The 19,597-nt window shown below is 45.7% G+C and overlaps 1 protein-coding gene across 1 annotated transcript in view; it reads right to left on the reverse strand.

Annotated features, from left to right (window-relative positions):
• GRK5 (G protein-coupled receptor kinase 5) overlaps nucleotides 1-18,088 on the reverse strand; it is a 162,005-nt gene extending 143,917 nt beyond the window's left edge. The window contains exon 1 of the mRNA XM_057417359.1: nucleotides 17,753-18,088. Within this exon, the coding sequence (XP_057273342.1) occupies nucleotides 17,753-17,804 (52 nt within the window). The 5' untranslated portion in view covers nucleotides 17,805-18,088. The remainder of the gene's footprint in view (nucleotides 1-17,752) is intronic.
• Between the last annotated feature and the right edge of the window lie 1,509 nt (nucleotides 18,089-19,597).

Below are 19,597 nucleotides of genomic sequence, written 5' to 3' on the forward strand. Positions count from 1 at the left end.
AGCAGCTAACTTTGCAAGAGAAGCTTGAGTGCCTGCGTAAGGTTTTCATACCTACGTGCTGTTAACTATTGCTGAATGCAAAGTATACGAGCTCACTACAAGGTTATAAGCTGCAGGATGGTACCGTCGACTTTAAGGTGCTCACATATTTCCTTTCACACATAAGCACAGAGCAGCACAAAACTTAGAAGGCAAACCAGGAGTTTCAAAAGCTTTCTGAAAACACTCAAGAATTGAATTAAGCCATTCCCACAAAGAAATAAATACTAATTTTGGTGATCAAATCAGGATAGTTAAGAAAACGTGAGGTGCGCTTGCTTTCAGTGTCTCGGAAAGAACATGATATGCTACAGCAAAGAAAGCGTTCATCGCAGTGTCAGGAAGAAGCAGAAGAACCATCACCCAGATTACCTAATTCTGAGAAGAAAGAACGATCAGGACATGGTGCTGAAGTGTTCAATCAGCCAGAGCCTACAGCGACTTCAAAGGGAAGTTTGCCTGGGTGTCAGTTATAGGAACGTTCCTTGAGCTGCTCGGACATTAATCACGACTCCTCCATAAGATAATTAATGATGACACAGATTATTTTACTTCCTTACACAGCACAGCTAATTGAGGAACCAGGCTGACAAATTAGTCAGAACAATTAAATAGGGGATGATTCCTGCCTAAGTAGGGTACGTTCCTGCAGACTGTGCCGTAATACACTGATCTGTGTATTGCAAATGACTACAAAGCAAATAAAACATGCCGATTTATGCACAGAAAATAAAAGACACATGCAGCTCTACAGCAGAAGAGGACATCATTGCATACTCTACGTTTTCCATGTTACAGGAACACCTGCATTAATGCCCCTTTTATTAGACCCTGAAATTCAGCTGCTTTACAGAATATAGGTCTGCTGCAGAAGAGATTTTGGCCATGAAAGATTAAACAGTTGACCCTGAAGAGTCTTGGGTGACATGGTCTAGTGTGAGGCATCCCTGCCCACGGCAGGGGGCTGGAACTGGATGAACTTAAGGTCCTCTCCAACCCAAACCATTCCATGATTCTATGGTTTCAGCCTCCTGAGTCCTTCCCTCTTTCCAGGTGCAGGATTTACTCATGGTTAGAAAACTGCTCACCTTCTAACTGATCCCAGTCCCCCTTATACAGCCGCAGATCCTCCGCTGTATCTCCCAGGCTTGAAAGTTTCTGCAGGGGCGGCACAAAGGACCCAGGAGGGCACTGAGCCCTCTCACCTTGCCCCTTCCCAGCCTGCAGTTCCTTGGCTGCCAGGGAATTGTGCCCAGCCTACACACGATAGCAGTGATGCTGCAGAGGGAAAGCAGTTCCCACCTTTCAGTCTGCCCAAAGCCCACTTACAGCATCCTTTCGAGGAGCTTTACTCAAAACTACAGCAGACTGCAACCATTCAAGCAACTCAAGGCACTGGACAATCCATGCAGCTCAGTTTGCCTTCCAAGCAAAGCCAGGATGTAGAAACAGGAGTTAGATCCACCAAAGACGGGGTTACAGTTTTGTTACTAGCTGAAGGAAGGGGCAGGGGCTGTACAGCTGCTGCAGAGGAGGACAAGCTCCACATCACAGCCTGGTCCTTGCTAACCCCTAACAGTGAGAAAGGGATCCCCTAAGACTGCTTTTTCTCTGCCTTCTGGAGGAAGGGTAGCAAGTTATATGTATTTGGCTTGCTTCTATGCAAGGAACTATAGAAGTGAGGAGTCCACAGCACCCAGGGACACCTTATAGCCCCTGCATGGCAAGTGCGATTAATGTTCCAATTCTGATTAAATAGTCACTAGAGAAAACACCATTTCCAAACACTTTCTAGACCACAGCTTGTCAAAGGAATAAGCCTCTGCAATACTGGAAGATACACAATATTATAGATCTTCATGAAAAAGATGTAGAATAAGGCAGATTTAGATAGCTACAGACAGGAACATTTATAAATGACAGCGTGTTCACAATCACAGCTCACATCCGTCACTTCTCACTACACCATAATGGTTGGTATGTGGAACACCTTTAGCCAGAAAGGATGCTGCTCATCAAAAAGTACTGCTTCATCTTTTAAAGCAAGGTAGAGTCAGAGCACAAATTACCATCAGGTCTGAGCCAGTTGTTACAGATTTTGTCATGGAAATTTAGGCATTTGATTACACTGTAAATATTCAGATACCAAGTCTGGTCAACCAGACTGATCCTTCCTATTGGTAGGTCAGGGATGAGTTATGGATTCTTGTCTTCAGTCTAAAAGTAGAGGTTCAGGACCCTGCAAGAATGGTAAAACCCAGGAAATTGAGAAGTTGAGGAGAAAACTCAAAACCAGCTACAGACTTCACACAGTTCTACAGCTCTGGTTGTATCTGCCTACTTCCCTAAGGAACACATAAAGGTACATTTAATGTTTTAAAGAGCATCAGGTATACAAGGCAAATAAGACAGGGCTCCATAGCGAGCCCAGAGCTGAGAGGGGTCAAAACTCACATCTGTGCGAAGTGCTCATCATCAGCTGCAGCCCAGGATGGAAAACTTGGGACCATCTCCATGCTGTTCACAACTCCTAGATTACCATGAAATCCTTTCAGGAGAGCCTCTACACCGCCTCTGCCACACTGCCTGCTTGCTCCAGCTTTGGAAGGGTCACCAACGCAGACAGACCACAGCAAACTGTACTTGGGATCTCTGTGCTCACCCCATTGACACAAAGTGATTACTAATACTCATGCATGAGGAGTAAGCTGGGCCTTTGGCTTATTCATCAAAAGCAAAAGGAGATGGCACCCAAATATGGGGTTTGTGCTTTCAGCTTAAAAAAAAAAATGAAATAAAATTGTGATTTTGCTGTGTTCCATTAAATAAAAGTTAATGGAATTGAGCCTTTGGCTCCTGCCCAAACTTTGAGGCTTCCTTCATCTGAAAGAAAACAAATACATGCTTCATGCAGAAGATCAAGACAGTGGAATAAGACAGGAGCTGTTGGGAAGATCACCACAGAGCTGCGTCGAGCCAAAGAAAGCTTCTCTCTGATACTGAAAAGGATAAAAGCTACAAGAGATGAGGTTACGGCAGAGAAGAGGAAAGTCATTCCCTTTCCTTCAGGGCAGTGCAGCATCAGGTGAACCTTAAGCACAATCAAAACTGGGATGAAAAAATAAAGAGGCAAAAAATAATCACAAGATCTTTCTGGTGACTCACACCAAGGAGCACTTTCTAGACCGCAAAACCCCAAGGTAAGTAGGTAGACAAGGAGGGGCACATCACCTCTGGCTCCTTTGCTATTGCCATTACTGACTGCAGCAAACGTGCCAAGCAGGATTTGTGGTGTAGAGGATGGCTCAAATGGAAGAGATTAATATTTTATACAGTAAAAGTATCATGAAGATATTGCAAAGCACGAACAAAGCATGCAAAGATGCAACTGTGGCCACTTCTAAAATACCTATTTAAGAGCTGAATTTGTACCCACTAAATAGTGTCATGAAGTGCAGTGGCGTTATTCTCAAGCTAAGACAAAGAGTATAAGATTCTAGTCCTAAAATTAATAGCTGTGTTTACAAGCTCTTGAAGATGCTGCCTATTTTTACTCAGTGAATCATTGCCCTTCTTTACAAAGTGTATTTCATTAATCTTAGCAATGCACACAAATCTCAGCAGAGTTGCTCTGCTCACATACCAAATCTGAAGTTCCAAGTCTAAACTATTTGTCATAGTATTCAGCTCCAATAAAATCTGTATTTATTGGAAGATGCCATTTCCTCACATTCTCTTCAATAAAAACAACTGATTCCTGTCAAGCTCTTCCTCTCCCTCTTTCCCCTTCCCAGAGGAAAACAAAAAGCAAAATTCACTCCCGTGCAGAATTATGCAATCCTAGAAATTAGCTTTATCCTCCAGCTGAAATTCATCTACTGAGATCAAATGAAGCTTCATCTGCCATGAGATACTAGAGAATTTAACACATCACTGCTTGTGGGTTTTTAAGCATACATTCATTGTGACTGGCAATCAACCGGGATCAAAAGATCCCGTGGTCATAGCGCAGATCTGTGTTAGCCAAGAGAAGTGTCTGCACATCTCATGTTTTTAAACAAGCAAAACCTCCTTAAAGAGAGTCTTCCCACAATTATCAGCTGGAATTAGGTGTCGGGCCCTCTAACTACTTGTATAAAGTGTGACTTCCTTTACACAAGGGATGTGAAGCATTTACATCCACTGATGAGCAATTGCTCAAATTGCCTCTGTCAACAAACGGTTCACCTTATGGGACTATTCACATCTGAAATTTATTTACCTGCTTTAGTATTTATAGGATGGCATCTTCAGCTGGCACCTGCACTAGCAGATTCACATGGGCAGCACTGCAGCCTTCTACATTCCCTCTTCACAGATGCGATGCAGCATTTGAGTGATAACCTCGAGCCCAGAGCTTAACAAAGGGCAGGGATCAAAGCTTCACTGCCTGTCCTATGCAGTATCCAGCCCTAGAAACATGCCAGACCTCTCACATTTGGTTCTTCCCTGCTCAGAATATGCCTTTTAACAGAGTATAATATCCAGTATTTCAGTCCCAATTTTAATGCCTTCTCGACTCACTGTATCTAACAACTGAAACCGAAATCACTAAGTATTTCTGAACTTAGGCCAGAGACTCAGAACACAAACATGCTCTGTCCTCACCTTGTGAAACATTCCTGGGCTCCTAAACAAGCCTCATGCCTTCTCACAGCTGGTAAGCATCTGCTTAAAGCTACATTCAAACAATCCCTTCGCAAAGGATTTGTTACATATAGACTTGAGCATGACTGTAGGCCATTTACACAGCACATCCATAAGGTTTAAAAAGCTGCCTTCTGTTTATCCTAACTTTCCAATTACCAGTTTGTTTATACCAACCACCATCAGGAGGTCTTAGGGAGGTCACTCAAGAAATAATATATCCATCTCCATCTCCTTTCCCAGCTATGTTTGCAAAGCCAGAGTTTACTTCGTCACTTGACTCCATGAATAATCCCAGTGTCATGGTAGCATTACCTGTAAACTGCTAATAAGCAAGGATAAACTACTGGCAACTTGAAATCATGGCAATCTGCAGGGCCACAGAAGGGTTCCAAGCAGAGCACGGCTCATACCTGCGCTGCACACACTGGCAGTCCTTCGCAGCATCCAGTATTTATTGTACATAGAGATAGAGATGTGTTCCCCGTGAGAGCGCGAGGCAAACAGCATCCCAAAAAAGGAAGAGAAAACAATATGATGAACCCATCAAAGTTTGTTACTTCATCGACTTTTCACAGCCAAATAAACATTTTGCAGCTGGAGGGATGCACGAGCCAGAATAACAAATGTCCCAGGACCTGCTGAAGGTTTCACTTTAAGCTGGCTGAGGGGAGAGGTTGATCCTGTGCATGTATGCGTGGACAGAGGCGAGTATTTAGTGCACAGGTCCTGAAGAATGATTACCTGAAACCACTTACTTTTAGCTCCTCTTTTTAACCCCGGGATTGGCAGGGTTTGGGAGCAGGGTGGAACGTTTGGGTTGGGTTTATTTTTATATGCATATCGCAGCCAGTGGCCTACTGGCATGCATCACGCTGCTCTATTACATTAGAAGTGATTGCTGACCTTACAACAGCTTCACATGGTCAGAGATTTGATGAGCAAGTTCAAACTGTGCCCATTTCAAGTGTTCACCTGGGATTTGTCTTTCAACCCCTGGTGCAACCCTGATGTTGTTTTCCCAAACCTCAGATGACACAGGGATGGCTCCTTCGAATACTGCCATCAGCTGGCAAATTCCAACATTTCTCATTCACAGGTTTCTGCTTTCCTTCTCCACCTCTGGAACAAGTTGGCTGCAGTCACAGCTGCTTGGGCAAGCGGCTTTGTCGCTTCTGAGCGGTGATTTTTTGGCAAGGACCTCCAACAGTTCTTAAGGAACTAAACCCTTTTGGGAGAGGAGACCCTGCTGCGAGTCCGCAGCAGGTGGCAAGATGGGAAATCACAGATAAGACTGACAGTGGAGTGAGGATAAAAGTGGGGTGCACAGAGATCTGCAATAAGACTATTCAAATTTCACACTATTAATGGTCCAGAAAAGAGATAAATACCAGGATGACATTTGCCACCATGCAGGACAGTTGTAACTAAGAAGCCTGTGAAGAGTTGCAGGAGTATTGAATAGTGCAATATTGACCCACTTTAGAGTTAAGGGACAAAGGAAAAGATATTAAATTCTGTGTAGACAGCACGATATTGCACATGAAGGAAAAGAACTCTTCCTATATACACCAAACAACAGGCTCTAAATTAAACACTGCAGCTCAGGAGACAGTTTGCTGAGGTTGCTGCCAGTAGGCTTAGTAATGAGTACTTGTGATGCTGGGGGGGGAAAGCAAACATCAAGTTAAGATTGTGACAAGAAGAAAGTACAAAGCGGTCAGCACCACCGTGCCACTGCCCATTGCACACACAGGGCACGTGCTGTGTAGTTTTGGTCACCCATTTCAAAAGGATACAGAATTAGAAGATGCAAAGCGACAGAGGTGATAGACATGGACCTTTCTGCCTGGAAAAAGCCTACTAAGGGGATGTGATAACAGGTTACAAAATCAGGAATGATCTAATAAAGACTGGGGCAGAAGCAATGGAATCAACATGTGAAAAAAGAAAGTACTTGATCTGTGGACAATTCCTTTTTTTTCCTGTCCAAGACACTTCCACATCTTCACAATGAGTGCTTTCTGAGGTTGCCAAAACATAAGTCACACATCAACTGAGAGTCCCTCATGAAGTACACATGTGGGGAAGCTTGCATGCTTTTGTTACACGATGGAACTCATGGCCACAGGAAGCTGCTCAGGCCAAAATTACAAATGTGGTCAAAAAAAAAATGGATGAAACAAACACATAAAGGATAGATCCCACTATTAAATACCACAGGGAAAAGCCACCTTCTCTTCGGGAAGTCCTTAGAGTGGGAGGCTGAAAAGACAGGCTTGGGGAAGGATCGTTCCGTCTATGACTTCCTATGGGCACCTGTCAATGACACGTGGCAAGGAGGAGTTTTACTCCAAATGCTTTCCTGTTCTATTGCCAGCTTTCCAAACCAGAGAGCTAAAGTTTGTGGTTTGGGGTTTTTTTGAGTCCTAAACCACTCCTACGTCTCGCATTGAGGAGATGCACACTAAATGCATCTACATACAGGAAAGGTGTACTGTAACCTTGAGAGAAGCTTACATCATACGCAAGTCATCTGGATAGCTCTTCCCAAAACTTGGCTGCTGGTGAAATAAACAAAGCACAAACTTTCCCAGATGTGTGCTTCATGAGGAACGCTCAGTCAACACATGATTTATAACTTGGCATCCTCAGAAAACACAAAATCATGATTCAAAGATCAAATGTAGATGTGGAATTGCTATGGAGGGAAACAGAAAAAGGTTTATTAATAGATTAATCCAAACGCCTGTATTTCCACTTCCAAATGTTGCACTGGACAACTGTTCTTCCCCTAAGAGTAAGTAAGATTAAGGCTGAGTCTTCAGAATCTCTTAATTTTCCATACATCTTAGCCAAGTAAAATTTCCTCTGCAAAACTTGCAGGGTGAGCAACTGCATTTTTGTACCATGCTTCACAACAGAGAAGGTGGTTGTTCCATTGGATTTCTGATAGAGAAAGGTTTGCCATGGAAGTAGCAAGTTCACCCCTACTGATTTCTACTGTGCTTATGACTAGAATCTCTGCTGCTGGACCAAAGGCAGCCAACTTCATAGAGATCCAGCGCACTGGAAGATGAATAAAGAAGGATCTGTAACAACCAAAGCTAAAGAAGACTGAAGAAAGCACACTGGCTGAAAGGAATTCCTAATCTAAACTTTGTCCCCAGTAAGAAATAAAACCAAACCTACGAGGGAGCAGGAAGGAAAGCAATGGGAAGATGAAATCAACAAAAATCCAAGACAAAACTGAACAACAAGCATTGAACAGCACCAGTATGAAACACATATATATCTCTTGGATATTTTGGAAGCCTTGGCTAAGCTATGATGTAGTCTAGCACCCATTCTTTCCAACTCATCTGCTTGCTAAAGGTTTAATTTCCCTTGCACTGCCTATGAGAGTATTTTGATGGAAGCACCACTGAGGACCCATTGGTGTTGTTTTCGTTTGGCATCATTGAAACCCTTTGTTTCTAAATCTCCTCTTCCAGCTGCATTTCTCTTTCTTTACTTCTTCCAAAGGAAGAGATTCTCTATCAGTGCCTTCTGCAGATGCTGCCAAGCAAACACAACTGTAACTCACAGAGCTTCCCTGTTCTCCTGGTAGGTAACCCCTTTCCTGGGACACACAGGATGGACAGATAGAACTGAAGGAGCACTCTCAGCCAGGCAGAGTCTAGAGTTTCATTGTATTAAACCCTCCCTATGGAGTCATGAAGGTCTCCCATAACACATGCACGGGGGGAGAACAATTTCAATTATTTTAGATAGGAGCCCTGTCACACAGACTAAACACTGACCAAAGAACAACCAAGGATAGTACAAGAGAGAAAACACACAAAGCCTTAGATGTGGCCAGTAAACTGACATTTAATCCAGTGTAATTATATATATTTTAAACAGTACATCAAAGGCTTCTCAGATTCAGAGGTGGTGTCAGAAACAGGGACAGGGTCCCTTCCAATCCAAACTATTCTATGATTCTATGACAGGGAAAATAAACTAGAAAGATTAGAAAGCAGGAAGAATAAAATATGGAAAATTCACTCTAGAAAAACTTAGACCATTGCAACGGAGAGGAAACAAAGCCATCCAAATGTATTCACTCCGAGACTGACGCTAGGAAAAGGGCAATGGCTCAGCAGCCTTGGGAGCTAGTAAACAGCATCCCAGAAGCCAGCGTGCTACATGCCCACACAAGATAGAGAATGGTGCTTTGAGCAGTTAAGCAAAGGAAGTATTGTCCCCAAATTAGGGTAACTTCTAGGACTTGTAACATAACCTCAGCCTACCAGGAAAAGCCAAGCTCATGGTGAAGTCATGCACCCAATGGGACCCAAGAGAATACTCACCAACACACAAAATTGCTGCTACTGCTTATTAACCGCCTCCTCATCACCCTCAGGACAACAGGGAACTCCATAAGCAACCACACTGATGCAAACTACTCAAATACCCTCATGTACCCTCTTCCCCAGGGCTCCTCCCCGTTTGACCAGTTATATCGGCTGGTTTTGAGTTGGGGCTGAATGAGGACCAGATTCAGACCACCCGCATGGCCAACTCCATCCCTAGGCACACCTCCTAGGAGCCCACTGCTGGGGCTAGAACTGTCCTGTTAAAGAGAGGATGAGAAAAAGTACCTGGAGACTGAAAACTGTACAAAAGGGATTAGATGAGTAAGGAGAGAAGAGCAAGGAAAACTTAACCAGAAAAATCAGGAATTCTTGGACTGCAAAAATCCTTCAAGAGATAGAGTCATTTTTATACCAAACCTGTTTCAAACCTTAAGAAGTGCATGGAGGGCAAGGGACAAAATGACATAGTAAGCCTTTCCCCATAGCTGCCAGTAGTTTACTTCAGTTATATCAGTGCAGTTTTACTGACTGGAACAGCACTGCAGCAGTGAGGACTGACTGATCCCTGAGCACAAACCAGCCACATTCCCAACCACCAAGAAGCCCCTCCATGAAGTCCAAGGGACTACTCATGCAGAGTAAACACACCTTTAGATGCTGGAAATGATGGATAGACAAATTGTAGTGAATATTTCCATCCCAGAGCACAGCCACCCTTCCTTCATTAATATTATTTGCATTATTCACTCCCAGGTCTGAACTGAGACTCAAGTACTTGTGTGCGTTTCTAGCCCTTTTAGCCTGCCCTTCTTTCCCCATTAAATGCTTGTGACAACTATATCTGAAGAGACACTATATGAACTAGAAGCAGCTGAGCCACTTGTACAGACTTCACAGTCTCACCCATCTTCCCTCTCCCCTCTACTTTGTTCCATCCTTTAACAGGCAACTCTATGGATCGATTCCCCCCCCCCCCCCCCCCAAAATTAAGGAAAATATCCATTAAAATTGAAATACCCATCATCTTAGCAATATTTCCTTTAGAAAGTTGAATTTCGGTTTCCCTGCCTGATCTTTCTCCCAGAGCAGTACGCAGTTTTAAACCTTCCAAGCAAAATAATTACAAAGATAATCCAGCTGAGTGTAATCAAACTGCAGGGTTCTTTATTTTTCTGGCCTTTCCATTTAATTTCACATCCTGTGGTCTTAAAGAAATATTAGGATTATATCATCTTGTTGTTGTTTAGATTATGCGCCTGTAAAAACAAGGAGCAATCGATTCTCTTCTTGCCAAGTGCCACACAGAAAACTTGGAGCATAGAGAATATTTAGGGAATAGAGGTCCAGGGGAAGATCTCATAGATGAGCAGGAGGTAGATCTTTAGCCCCCATCTTCATTAACAGGAAAAAAAAAGGATGGAAGGGTTGTAGTTCCTATCCAGAACCTTTATTTATCGGATCTGACTACCATTTGATGAAGGCAGTAGCTGCTTCGATAAAATAATTTGCTTTTACACTTTTCCAATGCACTGATGTGGATCCTGATGTGATTTTGTGGATGGTTTAGCCATGGAAATAATGCCATTGACTTTAGCATCAATACTTGCACATAAATTAGAGGTTCAGAAGCTTTCTTTGGATCAATACAAGCCAGAAGTCATTCGCAGAGTAATGCTGACGTAAAAAGAGGATAGGAGAAGAATCAGCTACATGCCTAAATACGTAAGGTCAGCCAAGCAATAAAAACTACAACTTCTGGCTCTACACACGCAGAAGGACCCTGCCTCATCCTAGCAGTCAGCTTTGGGATTTATGAAGACCAGAGCACATCTGCATTAGTAAGTCTGAATACACAACTGGTGCTTCAGACCCTCCACTGCAGCAGAGTTCTCAGCACACAGATGTTCATCTTCTGAGTTAGAGAAAGAGAAATCATTAGCAGATCTGAGCTAGCAAAGCATACCTCAAATGGGAGCTCACCCTCCAAGAAGACTAAAATGGTACAGGGGTGGAGGGTTGCTTTTTGTGCTCAGGTTCAGTAATAACCCATTGTACTGCCCACAGGTATAAAGGAAAATGGAAGCAAGGTCAGCCACCAAACAGCTCTAACATAGGTCCAGAGCCTCAAAACACCAATGTCAGGGCTGTTGCATTCATCTTCAGTTGTTTCTTCTTCATTGCTTTCAGAATGGGGCAACACACACGCACACATCCACCAACCCCCTGGTGACAAAGGCATGGATGGACACTTGGGGCAGGGCCGATGTCAGGGCTAGTCTGTGATGGAGGCTTTCATTCTGGAGCTATATAAAGACACGTGTTAGTTTGGTCCAAGTGCTGCTGGCCTGGCAATGCTCAGTAGAGCATCCCTAAAACCGCCTCTTTCAGGCAATTTTTTGCCTATATTACCTTAGAATATTTTAATTGATACAAAAAGCTACAGAGTCAATTACCTCTAAAAGTGATGTCTATGCCTTAAATACTGAAATACCTTCTCTGAAAGGACAATTTCAGCAACCAATTCAAACCTTTCTCATAGTGATAACAAAGACGGGAGTCTCTTCCTAGATTTACCATTTTGCATTTGAGGAAAGCAATCACATGAGATTAATGGAGCAGATGTAAGCAGCTCCATTCAAACCAGTATGGTTAATATTTGTTCTAGAAGTTTTACTAGGTAATGGTTTTTATGTTAATAACCTGAGAGACTGTCACAGCTCAGTACTAAGTATGTTTTTTTACATGCCTACAAATTCAATAAACTAGATAGTAATGAGGCCATAACATCATAGTTCATAGGAACATAGAGTCACAGACTGGTATGGATTGGAAGGGAGCTTAAAGCTCATCCAGTTCCAACTCTTGCCATGGGCAGGGACACCTTCCACTAGAGCAGGTTGCTCCAAGCCCCATCCAAGCTCCACAGTAACAACACCCATGAAAAGACACGGTCCTGTCTTCAGTGATGAGGTTTGAGTGGAAGAACTCTTGGGTTCTCCAGCATCGCCCCATCCCATGACTGCAAACTGTTGCAGTTGACCACAGGGAGAACCCCAAACTACAGAGTCCCCATCAAGGGCACAGCTATAGCAGCAGCAGCTCTAACTTAGTCTGCACCAATCCTCCTATCAAAAAAAAATAGCATGGAAGGGGATTTCAAGTCAGTTCTACATGTACGTAGACACACACATTTGCTTTAAGCCAGCTATGGCTACAGAAATAAGTTCCTTCTGTAAAGGGAGATGTCAAAGTCATGCAGACTCACACATCCCTTCCACAAAGGCCTGAAGAATCCTGTTTTCTGAATTTCCTTGATTAAAATATAATTAAATATTCCAAATCTTCTGGACTTTTTTCCCCCAGAAAGAAATGGCTAGAGGCTTGAAAAGGAATCTCTTTTTTAAACTACTGCTTAAAAGCACCCTGTTGCGTATGGAGTAATGGCTGATCCCATTCTCGAAATGATTTTTAAGCTATTGCAGCAGTGAGAGCTTTACTTGACCTGCAGAAGGAAAACTAAACTGAGTCACTACATGCACGTTTCCTCTGCTTAGAGAGGTGTCTTCGTTACAAAGTACTTGGGTATATGCAGGGATAGAGGACAGGCCCTTAGATCCTGCATTCAACACACTGGTTAATGAAGTTGCTAAAGTCAAGTTGCAATAACCATGTTCCCCATGGGTTTTGGCTGTCACTGTAGTCACCTTCTTTCCTTCAAAATATGCTTTTCATTGTTCTACTGCCTTTTTTCCAATCACTCTGCAGCCAAGTTCTTGGAAAGCAATCACGCTTCTTGGTGAGGATTTATTGCGAGTCTTCTGCCAACAAGGAGACACACACACACACACACACACACACACACATCTCTCCTGTGATCATCCCGCAAAAGCAAGCTAAAAATACAGCAATTTATGAACGGGCACTTCTCACATGTTATATGGCAGCAGCGTGCGCTCATCAAAAAGCACTGAGACAGATAAAAGAAGGGCACTCCTTTTGGCTGGGCCGATCAAAGGCTCTGCTTAGGTGTCATAAATGAGCTTATTTGAGAATTCCAGTCTACCTAAAAAGGGGAGGAAAATGCATTTGTGCTGTGGTTTAGTGGTTGAAGGACGATTTTTCCTCCTTTTTACCAGGTTTAAATGGTAACTTTGTACTTTAGAAACCCCGGGTCTGAGAAAAACAATAGTTTCTCTTCCAAACTGGCTGTTTTAAAGCTAATAACTGTGATGACTAACTTATTTATCACTACAGGTTTAAAGCGGTGGGAATTGTCAGTCTGTTTGTACAAAGGACTTTGCAGTTTCAGAGTGAATTTGTCTTTGGGTTTTGAAATGTGTTTGAGGTTGTCTAAGAAAGCTCCTGCACATAGAAGCCACAGGTAACACAAGGGAAGACTGATCTTATAGCTGGAAAGGAAGGGATCATGCAGAAGAGTATCCAAGTAATCACTATTGCTTATCTGACCACATTGTCTGGTTTTCATACAAACATCATGGCTTAATCATCAGCCTCTTTGAAAGACTTCTTTTATCTTACTGCTTTTGACAGGCAGGGGCAGATTCACGAGTCTGTAGATGTGTTTTAAAGCTCCCTTGGTTTAGGGCTGTTAAAGTTCCTTTGAAACAGTGGGAGACTCAGCCCTCAGTCTCTCCTGAACCCCTCGATTCTCATGATGTCCTCTGTCCAACAGCCATAAAACAAACTGGGACTCATTCACCAACCTGGATTCACCGCCAACAGGATGGTGTATCTCCATCACTAATGGCTACCCGATTCTGTGTTTCAGACGTGATGGCTGAGGCTCAGAAACAAGGCAGCTAATGAAAAGATCCAGATAAATGTTTCACCACCTTATAATTTGAGGTTCTTACTAAACCCAAAATGACTGATACTGTTATTATTTTGCTTTTCTTCTGATTCTTATCTTTCTTGTCTTCCCTTCTCTGCTTTCCCCAGGCAACGTAAGATAGTCCCAAATACCTATTTGGTTCCTATAATTACGCCAGATGTATTTTCTATTCACTCCTAAAAGGGACTAGCGAGTTGTGAAATGGGATTTCGCATCCAAGAAATGAGAAACGATAACTGAGGACACAGCACAAACTTATTCCTCATAAATCATGAATGAACTTTCAAATGCAATAAAACTCCAATTTCTACATGTTCAGACTGGCAGACCCCTGAGTATAACAAGTAACTTACGTGTAATTTTGTGTTAAAAACGTTATATTCTGCAAAAAGTTGAAGACTGCCTGAAATTTATTCCCTGCTCAACACTATTCAGTGAAATACATTTTTGTATGTGAACGGCATTTGGTTGCTCTAATAAGATTACTCATGTATCACATGGCATCAGTTAATTCTGGGTGTGCTTCTCGTTGCAATCATCAGGATGCAAGTGCAAGTATTTGTATAAAACAGTTATAAAACTTGCTTCTTGGTGCTTCAGCTGAAAAAGCTCACTTTGCATCAGGGGTTGCTTCAGTACAAATTGGCCACAAATGAACTCACACAAGGGACCATAGGAAAAATGCTACCGAGGCCAAAGCAAATGGTTGCAAAATTTAAACCAATATTTGCTAGAAAATGTTTGTGGTGGTCACTCAACCCTAATTCTGAGCCCCTGACAGAAGACCTGGACTGAGCATTGCAGGCCTACCTGCACCTGCCTTTGAAACCAACCTGAAACTTCTCTGTTGCTGCTGACACAGGGTTTGTGCTCTCCTTGCCATTGGGACAAGGAAAAAAACCTGCTTTTACTATTGAGTGCAGAGTGCATATCATCATTTTCCTTCTTCTGACATTAAGTACCACAGACTGGTTTGTGTTGGAAGGAACCTTAAAGCTCATTCAGTTCCAACCCCTGCCACAGGCAGGGACACCTTCCACTAGAGCAGCTTGCTCCAAGCCCCTGTGTCCAACCTGGCCTTCAACACTGCCAGGGATGGGGCAGCCACAGCTTCTCTGGGCACCCTCTGTCCAAATTCCCCCTCCAGGTTTCTTGTAGCCCCTTTAGGCACTGGAAGCTGCTCTAAGGTCTCCCTGGAGCCTTGTTCAGGCACATGTACAAGTACCAGTAATAAAGCTCTTACTTTTGCCTTCACAAGTGGAAACACACACGCATGTACTTGGCTTTGGCTACACAATCACCCAGCTAAACGTATTGATGGAGTCAGCAGGACCGGGAACAAACTTATTTTTAGATATCATAAGCCTCAATATATTAATTTGCTTTCAGTCTTGGTCTTCCATATGCTGTCTGTCTTCTCCAATCGCAATGAAATGACATCCACCTACATTACTCTCCGCAAATCTTAAGAACACTTTACTCACAGCAGCTTGCAATAGCTAAAAAACATGGAAACACAAGCGATACAGGCAGAATAATCATGGCTCCCATGTCAGGTCCATAGCCTGGCCTTTATCCTTCATTATAAAAGATTCAGCACCCCATCCAAAAGAGTTTTAGAAATAAATAAGCACCAAGCCTCAAAAATACAAGTTGCTGGAGCTTCATATATGATTAAAAGTTGGAATATAGTTTGGAGTAAACCTGATAAAGTTCTGCCATTTGGGTTACAGCTAACAGCTTCTTCAATAAGACTTTAACACAATAAACCACCATTACTGTTACCATCTTGCTGGGGAGGGTAGAAAAGGACCATAAAACTGAGTGGCACATTTAGAATTCCTTGCAAAATATTGGCTCTTGGAACACACCACACAATGACTGTAATTAATACCAGTCCTTTAAAGTAGTCCTAAAGCCTACTGAAATCCAAGCGAGTACTGCATTGCTGGGAGCAACAACTCCATCCTAAGTTGTGTTTTCTGTTACCATTTTAAATACAAGTTCTCCATCAGAAGGGGGTTATAATTCATCAATCTGCCAAACGGAATCACACACCTTTGCCCTCATTATTTATAGAGCTTTTCTGGGGAGGATCTCAGGACTTTACTCTTTCAAGCCTCACAAGTTCAACAGCCCAGGAGTTATATAAACAGTATTTTACAATTGGAACTATTTTCCCAGCAAAAGGATCACGCCAGGGGAGGGCTATTGGAATGATCCCTTTTACTAAACTAACATTGCTTTACTTGTAATTCCACAGCTTCAGAGGGACGCAGGCTGAAGTCCACTGAGTGATCCCCAGCCTCACTGGCAGGCAGTGCCCAGCACTTCAGGGGGCAGGGGAACAAGGGCTGCAGGTTATACCACGCTTGAAAGCATAGCAACTCTTTTCAGGGAAGAGAAGCCTAAATAAAGATTGAGGAAACAGCTTATTTTAAGCAGTGAACAAGGCAATAGATGCATAGATTTAAACAGGTTGCAGCCAACAGATCACAGAATCCCAGACTGGTTTGTGTTGGAAGGGACCTTAAGGCTCACCCAGTTCCAACCCCTGTCACGGGCAGGGACACCTTCCACTAGAGCAGCTTGCTCCAAGCCCCTGTGTCCAACCTGGCCTTGAACACTGCCAGGGATGGGGCAGCCACAGCTTCTCTGGGCACCCTGTGCCAGCGCCTCAGCACCCTCACAGGGAAGAGCTTCTGCCTAAGAGCTTATCTCAGTCTCCCCCTGGCAGGTTAAAGCCATTCCCCTTTGCCTGTCCCTACAGCCCCTCTCCAGATTTCCTGCAGCCCCTTTAGGCACTGGAGCTGCTCTCAGGTCTCCCCTTCAGGAGCCTTCTCTTTCCCAGGCTGACCCAGCCCAGCTCTCAGCCTGTCGGACCGTCCGTCTCGGATCGCACCCCGGCAGCGATGCCGCAGCCGTAGGACGTGTTGCTGGTGCGCTGCGCTGCTCCTCCCGCCGGGGGATGTTCCCGGGAGCTCCGCGGGTAGAGCCCAGAGCCTCGGACCCCCTCCGCCGGCAGCGCCCGGAGCATCGCCTCCCTCCGCACTGCGCGGAGAAGAAAGCACACTGTCCGGCGAGCCCTGTGTGCCGGCGGCTACCGCAGCTCGGATTTGGGGCTTCGGGGGGGCGGGAAGGGCGATGGACAAGAGATCCCCACTGTATTCTGAACACAGCGGCACCGGCATCGCCCGAAGCATCCCGCCGCCGGTCCGGGTCGGGATGCAGCCCCCATGCAGCGAGCCCCGGGGCTCTCCGGGGCACGGAACGAGCCCCATCCCCTCCGACCGCGAACAAACATCCCCCCCCCGTCCACAACAGGCATGTTTGCAGCAACATGATATCACCTAATAACGCCGAATAAGGCAATGACTGTAGGTTGGAGCGATGCGATCCTGCCGGTCTCACCCCACGGCGCGGAAAGCTATTTGCAGATTTGCTAAGCCCTTTTGAATGAATGCATCTGCAGCTGACCTTTAACAATAGGCGCTGAAATAGCACAATCTGTGGGACCAGATTTGGGGGGGGGGGGGGGGAAGGAAGAGATGGGTGAATATTATAATCACTGCAATCTCATTCACTTCCTTTCCCAAACCCCCGCACACTGTTGGGGAAAGCGGTATTTTCCTTTCCACCGGGGTTCCAGCACGAAAGAACCGGTTAAAACGCCGGCTCAGCCACATGGCACCCCGAAAGCCAGCAGCCCCACCGCTACCGCCCCCCCTCCCCTCTCCCCACGGGCATCGCTCCGCGGAGGGGTGACTACGACAGGGATGCTCCGGTCCCCACTGCCCCCCGGCCGCTCTCTCACCTTCCCTGGCTTTCAACAAGACGGTGTTGGCAACGATGTTTTCCAGCTCCATTGACGAGCTCGGGCAGCGTAGGCAGGCGGCGGCACTGCAGCAGGACGTCACTCCCGAGGTGCGGAGTCTCCGGGCGACCACCCGCCGCCAGCCCTTAGCCCGCTATGCCCCGGTGCATGGCCCCTGCCGCGCCGCTCCGCTCCCCGCGCTGTGTGCTCCCGCAGCACCCGGTCCCGCTACTCCATCCCCCGCCCCGCCGGCTCCCCGCCGGTTTGAGGGCTCGGGCGCTCCTGCTGCCCTCCCCCGGGGGTGTGGCACCGCGGAGCGGCCCCGCAGCCCCGCGCAGGCGCCAGCCTCTCCGCCGGCTCCGCGGGGCCGGGCACGCCGGGACCTGTAGTCCTTGGGGCGGACCCTCCGCACCTGGAGCAGGCACCGCGGCCGCGCAACGGCACCGCGGAGGGGCGGCGAGCGCCCGCCCTAGGGGAGGGCGAGGGGATGGGCGCGGGTGGACGGACGGACGGACGGACGGACGGACGGAGCTGGGGCGGGGGTGGGGGGGCGGTTCGGTTCCGTTCGGTTCCGCTCCGTTCGGTGCGGTGGGGAAGAACGGAGAGAGCCCGCGGGGCGATGCGCGCAGGGATGCGCGGTACCTGGCTGCGCCGCGCAGTCCTGGTACCGGGCGCCACCCCGCGGCAGCCGCCCTGGCACCCCCGGGGCTCCCCTCGCTTCCCCTCCGCGCTCAACACCGCCTCTGCGGGGCTCGTACACGAGAGAAGGAGCCCGCGACCTCTTCTTCATCATGAACATGCTTCATCCCATGCCCTTTTCCTGAAGGTCTTAAAAGTGCCTGTAGGATGCCCGAGGATACCCGAGGGATTCCCATCATTTCTGCCACACTGTATTCTTTAATCCCGGTGAGCAGTTGCGTGAGACATCAGCCACTTGTGGAAAGTTTGTGAATTTTAAGCACTAAATTACAACATAAATTCTCCTCTGTCTATATAAGACAGATGCTGGTGTCAGCATGATCCTGACTTTCCTGGCAACAGGGTAGATCGATTCAGCAGGTCAAGCAAAGGAAGAGGAATAAAACCAACCCATTACTCTCACTAACACTCTTCCCCCATCTGTACGTGCATTGATTAAAACCACATGAAGCAAACCAAATTAAAACATGCACCTTCTTGTAAGTGGGGCACAGACACTGCTTTTCCTTTTTTTCTTCTTCTTTTTATTGTACCGATCGTATTTCTTCCTGCAGCCAGGCAGAAACGAACAGCAGAACTCACAGGCTGCCCAGAACACATTTTCTGAGCTCAGGAAATAAAAGAGAGATGCATTTAGTGAATAATACTTTGGGCATTAGGACACAATGGCTGTAACAAATGCCTTTTGTACCCATTCAGTGTCAGAGGATAGAACTTAGCATGTTACTGTGCAGAGTAGGTGGCATGGCTATGTACAGTCTTCTATATCCTCTCTCCTATCGCTCCAGAGGACTTTCAGAGCAGTGCCATGTTGTGGTTGCTTTCTTTGTAAGCACCAAGCCCAACAGCAGCAGTTGTGCCTGTAAGTACAGGAAGATGTTTCTCTGATTAATTCTTCAGGGAAAAATTGCTTCCTGGAAACCAGAGCCTTTGCATAGAGATGAGGTGCCCAAGGAGTGTCTGCCCTGCTTGTTGTCTGACCACTTCCGTGCCAGGACTGATGCTTGCTTGTAAACAGAGCAAATTCTGCTCAGGCTGGAAGGGAGGAGTAGGACTTGAGGGTGTTGGGTAATGAGAAGCTCCCCATGACCCAGCTTCAGGGAGCCCAGAACCCCCCCATGTGCTGGGCTGCATCGCCAGAGCATG

The sequence above is a fragment of the Pezoporus wallicus genome, unplaced genomic scaffold (genome assembly GCF_028554395.1).
Source record: "Pezoporus wallicus isolate ANWC-B61680 ecotype Strahan unplaced genomic scaffold, APGP_CSIRO_Pwel_v1 contig_8188, whole genome shotgun sequence".
NCBI lineage: Eukaryota > Metazoa > Chordata > Aves > Psittaciformes > Psittacidae > Pezoporus > Pezoporus wallicus.